At 42.2% G+C, this 10,812-nt stretch overlaps 1 protein-coding gene across 1 annotated transcript in view; it reads left to right on the top strand.

Moving 5' to 3' along the window:
- The first annotated feature begins 308 nt into the window (after window positions 1-308).
- Window positions 309-10,812, top strand: part of SEPTIN9 (septin 9) — a 207,456-nt gene continuing 196,952 nt past the window's right edge. The window contains exon 1 of the mRNA XM_083147870.1: window positions 309-436. Coding sequence (XP_083003996.1) covers window positions 415-436 — 22 coding nt within the window. The 5' untranslated portion in view covers window positions 309-414. The remainder of the gene's footprint in view (window positions 437-10,812) is intronic.

Here is a 10,812-nt window from a genome sequence, read left to right as displayed (position 1 = left end):
CAACAGGAATTGTACTTCTGTGCCAATGTACTTCTGCAGCAGCAAAACAAACAGTCTGTGAGGAAGAGAACACATAACTCATTGTTGTATTTCTCAATCCTCATTCTGGTTAGAGATTCCCTAGCTGTCAAGGGTTAACACCTTGTATACTTGCAGATAGATAGTACGGGTTAACAAATAATGTCGGACACAATGTGCCAGTTATACCCTCTGTCAGGGAGTGCATTGGTGTATTCCATAACTGTGCAGTTCACTAAAGGTGTGTTCCTTCCAACAAATGGGAGTGTACTGATTGTGTATCTCTAAGTGTCAGCCTCTCTGTCCTCCTCCCCATTCTGCATTTGTCTCTTCTGGGAGGTCATAATTCCCTGAGGATCTTAGTTCCAGAGGCTGCAGGAGAAACTTTGGGGTGCCATGAGGAAGTCATCCTACACAGGTAAGGGGGCTCCTTCAGCTTGTCAGGATTTCACAAAAAAAAACTAAGTTCAATCAGGAAAAGTTGCTTAGTCACAGAACTTAATAATCATTTGTGCTGTGTTTATTCATGAAGTTTTACGGACTAGTATACACATAACATAGATATTAAGAGTTCAGGTAATTACTATTTGTGAATTTGTCAGTGATACAAAACTGTCTTGTGTGAAAACAAAAGCAAAAAAAAAAAAACATAGAAAACTGTATAATGGCATGTAGTGCCTGGCATTCGTTCTGTCCAACCACTAAGACACTACGGAAGTGCAACAACTAAATCTATGTATCAGTAAAAAGCTCACATACAGGAGATATACCACGTATAGTATCGTCATTGCCCTTGTTTAGCCCTAATAACTACATACTGTATATTTATTTATTGTTTATTAACAGTTTCTTATATAGCGCATCTTATATAGCGCATACATATTCCGCAGAGCTTTACAGAGAATATTTGAACATTCACATCAGTCCCTGCCCCAGTGGAGTTTACAATCTATATTCCCTACCACATGTACACGCACACACAGACATTCTAGGGTTAATTTTGTTGGAAGCCAATTAACCTACCTGTATATTTTTGGATTGTGGGAGAAAACCCACGCAAGCACGGGGAGAATATACAAACTCCGCACAGTTGGGCCATGGTAGGGATTGAACCCATGACCTCAGTGCTGTGAGGTAGTAATGCTAACCACTACACCATCCGTGCTGCTGTATATTTGTGACTTCACAATGGTTTGGCACTTAGCATAATTACAGAAATTGGTGAAAAGGAAATTTGACACATACTGTATGAGACATTTCTGCAATGTGCAGTAGGGAAGTCATGAAGTTACTAAAACCAAAGGTAACATAGTGAAAAATGTATTAAGCAATAATCTTATATATAAGTAAATGGTGAAACTATTTAAAATACCAATAAACTTAAACATTTACATTTTCAGATATTAACCAATGGAAATTCATTGTTCAGTGTCAACCATTCCACATCAAATCTAATAAACAGAGCAGTATAACATGCTCCCTTCACTACAGATGGGATATCCCAGCAGGAATGATGTTTGTCATAAGGCCAGCATCCTGATACAGAGAATACTGACAGAGAACCCACTATCACTACAGCCCTAACCCTCCTTGATTGCATCCCCTAGAAATAGCTAGAGCACCACCTATATGCTTTGAATCAGCAGAACTGAGACTACAGTTATTTTAACTGCAGTGCCATTATCATACCTTCCAACTTTGGCATCTTTAAAAATGCATCTGAAAGAGGGCGGGGCTACTGGGTGGGACATGGCCTCAGTCAGAGTGGGTATGGCCCTCAATGCAACCCCCATTTTGGAGATGTTGTGCACATGCATAGGGCATCTCTTCAGAAAACACAGAGCAGAGCAGCAGTGACCTCCAGCTCCCCCAACTGCCCCCACCCACGGGACACTATGACCCGTGGGAGGGACAGCAAGACTCTCTATATATATTATGGGTTGGGTACAGGATGCCGACAGCCAGGACTACCAACAAAATACCAACAGTAGCATCCCATTAATTACACTTACAGTAAGCTGCCTAACCCTATTCCTTCTCTACCAACAGAGTAACCATAAGCTTCCGCCTTACCTACGTTGCACTGCCGGCGGCCATGTTCCTGTAGCCTTTTAAAATATGTCTGCGGGCTGCGGCTACAGAAACATGGCCGCCGGCCTCCACAGCTACGTGGAGGAGGGCCCGGGCCAGCAGCCTGTTCCCTCTGATCACCCAGCACTTGCAGACGCTGGGTGTGGACGTCATGACAATGACGCCTCCCACCCACGCGTCTGCAGACTAAGGAAGCAAGCAGGCACACACGCTGGAGTCTGGACGAGTCGGGGGACTGATCTGTGGCTGCAGCAGGAAAAATTCAGGAAGTGAGAATCAAACTCACTGAGGTGTCCTGAGGTCAACGCAGCCTGTGGTGTCATGGCATTATTATTATTATACAAAAATGCCATGACACCACAGGCTGCTCCTCCTGTATAATATAAAAGTAATGCCACGACACATTATACAGGGGGAGCAGCCTGTGGTGTCATGGCATTATTGTATAATAATAATAATGCCATGACACCACAGGCTGTTCCCCCTGTATAATAATAATGCCATGGCACCACAGGCTGCTCCCCCTGTATAATATAAAAGTAATGCCATGACACCACAGGCTGCTCCCCTTGTATAATAATTTGTGTCATGGCATTACTATTATTATATTATACAGGGGGAGAAGCCTGTGGTGTCCTGTCTTTTACGCAATGGAGCAGCCTGTGGTGTCCTGTTATTATTATAACACGGAGAGCATCCCGTTGTGTCCTATTATATAGGGGGAGCAGCCCGTTGTGTCCTATTATACAGGGGGAGCAGCCTGTGGGGGTCTTTATATTATACAGGGGGAGCAGCCTGTGGGGATCCTATTATTATAAAGGGCATAGGTGCCGATTCTGTGGGTGCTTGAGGGCCCGAGCACCCACGGAAATTGATGAGCACCCACCCACTTGGCAGCGGCCCACCCGCCCATGTCCCACTGCACTCCCCTTTATGTATTTTGCACTGTTGCCATAATTTGAATATTGGAGACAACTGTTCTGCGTAATATAAATCAGTGTTATTTTGTGGCCATTCCCCTTTCCCAGGAAGCCACTCACCTATATTTTTGGCTTGAGCACCCACCAGCAAAAACATAAATCGGCACCTATGATACAGGGAGCAGCCGGTGGGGTCCTACTTATGGGCCAGTGCTCTGGACTTGCCCTCCAGGCTAAAAGTTGCCAGCCAGCCCCTGCCAGTGATGATATGGGAGAGTGCATTAGCGCTCACCGCTTGTCGCTGACTAGTACATACTAGGTGGCTTTTGAGCTGAAAGCCGCTTAATAGACAAAACTGAGCTGTTTTCAGCTCAAAGTCACCTAGTGTGTATGGGCCTTAAGTTACACCGAACAGCAGAGTTTAGAATAGTTTTACCGCTTGCCCAGCCAATTTAGTAGAAAAAAGTGCATCCACAACCAGTTCCTCAATGTATTCTTTAAAATAAATTTAATTTTTTTTTATTTGATAATTTTTTATCATGACCACAGCTGGACATGATAAATTGGCTTCCCCAGAATACCTCTGGTGAAGACTATCACTTGCAATAATAGACTTTCCCAACAGAGGCAATATGAGTCTATTTGACCTTGGGTAGACCCCTATGGGGAAAAATTACAAAGATTCTGTTCTATTTAAAGTTCTATTTCACATGGGATGTTGCTATAGGTAACCAATCAAAATCTACTTCTTATTTAGCACATTCTAGAAGATAGTAAGGTACTTGTTTCCTAGCACGGTGCCCACATTTTCTACGTACGGCACCATAGGGAAATCGCATCGCAATATCACAATATCGCATCGCATTGCATCGCATGTCCCGCAAAATCGCAAGCGATTATTTTATAGGGTGTGCGATGCCATGACATTAGGTATACAATAATATTTTTGTATGTCCCAGGGGGGGGGGGGTGCGTTAGATGTAACGCACCCCTCCCACACACACACTATCTACGCCACCCCGAAGCGTGGCGAGCATCAGCGGAACGCGTCCTCCGACTTTTTCATTACCCCACTATCCACGTCAGTGTGGAGTTGATTTTATATAGTGTAGCGAGCGCAGCGAGCCACCGAGCCCGAAGCGCGGCGAACGCAGCGAGCCCTGCTAGGGAATGCGGATTACTTTACATGTATTCCGCGTCCCCTCACGGGGCTCGCTGCTCTTGCCACGCTGCTCTTGCTGCGCTCGCCACACTATGTAAGATCAACTCCACGCCGACGTGGATAGTGGGGTAATGAAAAAGTCGGAGGACGCGTTTTTTTTTCATACATTTGTTATGTTCAGTTTTACTTTTATGGATTGTACTAACATATTATACTATATATAAACATTTAACTATTTACATCCGTGGTGTGGCATGGTTACATTTCTAAAACACATGTGATGTATCTTTACACTTCATATGGCCAACAGAGCAAGGAAAATTTTGGAGGAGAAGATCCACTGTTTTGAAATGTATTAAACATTTGAACCAATGCCTAACTGGCACATTAACTTTTAGTACTGCATATAATTCAAATTATGTTATGTAACAAATTTGCTGAATTGTGTAAAAATTACGATAATCCTGGCTGTGCATCAAAATATATAATATTTTATGGAGAGACTCTTGAAATATTTAATCTATTCAAAGGTATAGTTAAATCATACTTGCCCAACATTTGGCTGGACGGGACAGCCAAGTAGGCACTGACCACAATTACCAGCACTGTGAAGTGGGGGTAGGGTCATGATTACATGATTCAGTGCTGATCACAGTCATCGGCAGTTTGGACCTCTCACTTCACTCGATGAGGCTCCCAGATGACACAGAAGAGGGATTCAGACACCAACGGGTAGGTAGATGAAAAACAGATACTTGATTAGCTGTAGGGGCGCCTGTAATAAAGTTGCCATGCCAAGCTGCAACAGAAAAAGGGGTGTCACTCCCTTTTTAATAACAAAAGAATATATGGTGGTTGCGCTATACAGATGATAAATAATAACTGTAATACAATAAGATTAAATAAAAAATAGTGTGCATTTATTAATACATATATACTTTAAAAAGAAGAAAATTTATTTGTTTATTAAAAAAAGTTCATAAATGAACAATAAAATTGGTAATTTTGAAGAAATAGCTGCATTCAGTATTAGGAAAGAATAGCAGTAATATCCCCTCAATTGTGCAGAGTCCCTCTTTTTGGGCCCAAAAGAGTTGATCCAAGTTGTTGGTAACAGTCCCTTTGTATGCTTCATTCAATTGGATAATGGAGGTGGCGTTCCTCCAAGTTGATGAAATATCTGAAGCCGTGGGGGTTCACTTGATCCTAGGGTAGGCAGGATTAGAGAGGGTGGCATTCCTCCATAATGATGTTTGAAGCCTAATTGGAATCCTGGATCCTTGTATTGCTCGGATTTGCCCGTCAATGAGGGAAACCACTCCAAATGGTTCAAGGGGTGGTCTAAAGGTGCGTATACACATCCAGATTTTTCTGTCTGATCTATCTGGTGGGAATAAAAACCTGGAAATGTATGGGAGCAAATGACAATCAAAAATTTCCACCCAAATGCAGGAAAACAGAAAAAAATAAATGCTTTGATAAATTTGTTATATCAGAATGATTTAAACAATTTGTTTTACTGAACTGTCTGTTTTCAAGCGTTTGGGCACAATTTTTTGATTGTCATTTGCTCCCATGCATTTCTAGGTTTTTGTTCCCACCAGATAGATCAGACAGAAAAATCTGTACGTGTGTACGCACCCTAACTGGATTAGCAGCGTTAGTGGGGGGGGGGGGGGGGGGGTTGTGGTGTCAATCACCAACGCGTTTCAACAGCTTTTTCAAATGGCCAGAAAAATCACAAATTCTGCTAGGGCATGTAAACTTATGAGCATGGATCTCCACTGTAATATTATTTGGTGTGGTGGCCAGTTTGGGAGCAGGAGTACTGCCATTTGCCCAATATCGCAATGTTCTGTTGCCAGTTTCAACAATGTCTAGATAACAGTTAAACTTCTTCAAATTGATGTGCTTAAGAATCATGTCATTTTGAACTACTTTAACAGAATATTACACGAAATGTAAGGAATACACAAGGGGGTAGACAATGGTAAGATGAATGAGAAATCATTGACTTCTGTTACGTATCTCCTACAATTTGAATCAGGTATCATTTTGCACTCATACATCTCTAATGCCATCCCCCACACTCTGCAATCATCACCGTTATCCCTCCGCTGAGATGTCAGGCAAGAGTCAGCATGCTGCGATGACACAATGAACTAGAAGAAAGGATTTTCTTGCACACCCTGGGGCGACTCCACCTCTGTATCAGGAACGTGCCAAAGCTGACAGAACACAGTGACCCAGAGAACAATGGGGCAGCTAAACCCGCAGTTCACACAGGGACCCTCTTCACATGGTTGGTGGGTTGAGGAGAAAAGCTGAGCGAGAGTAGAGTAAATGACTTACTGTTTATATGCTCTACAATGGGAACCCATGCTTATGACCTCTCCTTCCAATAGTATGTTCTTGCTTCCTGCGTAAATTACAGAGCAATATAATCATGAGTTAATGGTAGCAATTACATGATTCAATGGTATATTGTATCTGCTATTATAGTTTTCTCTCTAATCACCACTCCTTAAGGCTAGCTTGTCACGTGGGCAAACTGGATGCAAACACAAAAAAAGGCTCATCTACTGTAGGTTGGCACTGTACAACTAAATGAATACATTACATGTGCCCAGAAACTCGGACACTGTTGCACATGGACGCAGCTTGTGATGTGATTATGATAAAATAACCTGAGGAAGAGGTATCAGTCAGCATAAATAGCATGGAAGTAAAATGTTGAGTATACACTTTGTTTGTTCTTTACTTGACTATCTAATTACCAGTTGCTTAAATCTACATATTCCATGTATGGAGAGTCATTTAATCCATACACATATATGTAAAAAACCACAGAGAGGGATAGACCATTTATGTTCTCTTCAGTGATGGCACAATGACAGATGTGGACAGCTACAGTACGGGGTCAATTCAATTAGACACAAACATCTCATGCACACAAGCAAGGCTATTTGTAGCATTTACGGTGTTTCCAGATTTGCAGATTTAAATTTGCTACCCCATCAAGCTGCATACAAACATCAGATAATCCACAGTGAGATCGCACTGTGAGGGGCGCGAGTATGGATGCCATTGTCAGATCAATCAATTTGATCCTAATTGAATTGACTCCTATGAATATGCAGCTGAGAAACACCAGTCTTCCTTCTGTTCCACACCATCAACCATATATCATTTAAATAATATTAACGATACAGACAGTATTATTTAGCAATCTTAAGGCTCATACACACAGGGTGACTTCAGCCCACTGCTGAGTGACTAGTTTAGCACAGATCGCTGACACACATGTGATGACACACATCGTTGAAACACATGCCATGCACCACTGATGTGTACTGAGCAATCTGTGCTGACCAGTCTCTGGTGAGAAAACTGGCGATCTGACTAGATTTTTGACTGAATGCACTCAAGATCTCCCCTGCAATGTACATCGCCGTAGGCCATATACACAGAGCGATCCATGATGAATTTCTAAGCGATCTGACTAGGGCTGAAATCGCCACGTGTGTATGGGCCTTTACATTTTGCTATGAATCTGGAATTTAAATGAAAATGACAGTAACATCTTTTCAGGTATTAACTGAACACACTACTATATAACCGATCATCTAGCACTCCATTTTTGTACATTACACATTGTTGTGTCATTTACACTCCACGCCTAGTAAAATGTTCGCTTGTTAAAGAATGCTCTCTATACTGTAAATATAATTTGAATGATAATACTGTAATTTTGTTTGGGTGAAAAGGAAGGGCATTATTTCTCAGATACTCACTGGGGCCCACACCTGTCATCATGTCAACACTATAACTGATGTAGATAAAAACAAGTCTCTCCCCCTCTATGGTTCTTTACATTTATGCGTATGAAAGAAATGACTAGCCATATATGAATAAAGGTTACATACTGTGCATATATTATATGTTGGCTTAAGCTTTTGTTCATTTCATTGTATATGATAGTTAAAAGATTAGAGTGGTAAATGCCATATAAACACATTTAGTCATTACACTGTCACTATGTATTGTATAGTTTTCTACGTTCACATACTCCACCCGTGTCCCTTCTTTCTTAAGGTACAGTATTCCAGTCACTCTACTAGGAGCTGAGGTGACGAGTGACAGAGAGAGGGTGATACATGGGTCACATTCCACCATTATCTGCGCACAAACATGCGATATAGGCATATGCAGACAGGTCAACCTTGTCACCTTCATGTGACCCTTTGTGTCACGTACACCTGACTCATTTCCGCATACTCGCTGTGAATTGGGTGAAAACAAAGCAAAAAATCACAGTGACACTTTCTTTTTCGGCAGAGAATGCACCTACCTCTATGAAGGAAGCATTATAGGAAACTATGGGGCAGATGTATTAAGCCTTAACAAGAGATAAAAACAGGGATGATAAAGAGAGATAAATGTCCAGCCAATCAGCTCCTTACTGCCTTTTTTCAAACACAGCCTGTAACATGGCAGTTAGCAGTTGATTGGCTGGACATTTATCTCTCCCAGCGGCGTAACTATAGCACCGCAGCCCCCGCCACCGCGGGGGGGGGGGGGGCGCTGTGCATGTGGGGGCGCCGGGGGCTGTGGTGCTATAGTTAAACCCTCCCCCAATCCCCAACAGACTGTCACTTACCTATCGCGCTGGTCCCGGTGGCTCCGTTCTTCTGCTGAGGACCACCACAAAATGGCCGCCCCCATATAGCACAAAGTTCTCTGAAACTGTCTGCTGTATAGGGGCGGCCATTTTGTGGTGGTCCTCAGCAGAAGAACGGAGCCGCCGGGACCAGCGCGATAGGTAAGGCTGGGGGGGGGGGGGGGTTGGGGTGCTTGGCGGGGCGGCGGCGAGGGGGGCGCCCCCCCCTAACGGCGGGGGGGCGCCCAAAACATAGCTACGCCACTGATCTCTCCTTATCACCCTTGCATTTATCTCTTGTTAAGTCTTAATACATCTGCCCCATTTTTTTTAAACAAACCTTTGAGAACATTGGGGCAGATGTATTAAGCCTTACCAAGAGATAAATGCCAGGGTGATAAAGAGAGATAAACGCCCAGCCGATTACCTGCTAACTGCCATGTTACAGGCTGTGTTTGAAAAAAGTCAGTAAGGAGCTGATTGGCTGGACATTTATCACCCTTGCATTTATCTCTTTTTAAGGCTTAATACATCTGCCCCAACATCTAAATCTCTTCATCTCTGTTAGGTGGTAGTATGACACAGTGCAAACCTGCACTATCAAGGATTTAATTATGTAAATTCACACAAATGATCTAAGCTTTATGGAAAGTGCAGCAATCACTGGCATCTATTAGACTGTGCACCTGTTCTTAATGACAGTCTGCTGTAAATTCATATTTATTGATTGTTGCTTATTGTTACTTTCAGGTTAGAATACATTTCTTCCACTTCTCTTGTATTAGTACTTAATCTACATTTCAATGGTTAAATGACATGTATGTATTTATATAAATTGTTGTGTGGTAAATGACTGCAAGCAATCACATATACTGTACATGTAAGATTTAATAGGTTGCCTCTTGCCATTGGCAAATACTGTGCCCATATTTGGCTTTTAAATGGAAAATGGTTCTACCATCTGCGGTCTGTTTTAAATGTCCCTCCCTTCCAGTCTTCATTGTTTAGAGTAGATCAGCTGTTCTATCTGTTTCTGGTACAGCTCTGTTTAAGGGTGAATCAGCTACTCTCCAGAACATTATTTCTGGGGAATGTCTCGTGAAAAAAGTTTTATGAATTTCTTATGAGTAAACTTGCTCTCTTTCAAATGATGACTTGTCCTTTGCAACCTTTTATATGTATGTATTCTCCCATGTAGTCATAATTGCCAACAATCCCGGAATGGTCAGGAGGATCCTGAAAATCTGATTGTTTTTTTTTTTTGGAAAACATATTTATTTGTATCCAAATTGCATAGGGGAGTATTTATCACAGCAGAGATCAAGTGAATTAAAATAAACCACTAATACCGCTTTCACATTGCACCTAGTTACCGGGTTCATGCTGGTTTCTAGCCGGTTTGACCCGGTAATTGGTGCGATGTGAAAGGGGTTACCGGGTCCCGTAAACCGGTAGCAACATGCCAATACCCAATGATGCTCCACTGCTCTGCCCCGCCCCCACATGACATCAGCAAACCGGCACTATTGCCGGTTCGCGGAAGCGTTGTGAACGGACCAAAATGAAGGGTTGCACTGGGACTGAACCATTTCAAAGTCCCAGTGCAACCCTGCATTTGCGGTCATTATATAGGCTGTTTGAAAAATGTCAGTAAGGAGCTGATATTGCTTTCCATACTTTGATAAATATTCCCCCTAGTTTTATATTTTAGCATAAAGGTGTGGTGTCCAGTATATAAGAGCAGTTTATGACCATTTCCCCCCTAAACACATTATCCTCTCTGCTTTGCACACAATTTCATTTCTTTATCCACCTTCACTCACAAAATTCTATATCTTTCCCAGAAGTACATTTCAACCATACAGTGCTGTTATACATTTGCATTTTATGTTATATAATCAAAACACCCATTAATCACAATGAGATTTATAACTTCACTAAACATTAACTTATATACAGTT

The sequence above is a fragment of the Crinia signifera genome, chromosome 6, assembly GCF_055691185.1.
Source record: "Crinia signifera chromosome 6, ASM5569118v1, whole genome shotgun sequence".
Taxonomy (NCBI): Eukaryota; Metazoa; Chordata; class Amphibia; order Anura; family Myobatrachidae; genus Crinia; species Crinia signifera.
Note: the sequence above shows the minus strand (reverse complement) of the source record. Positions and strands in the feature narration are given on the sequence as shown.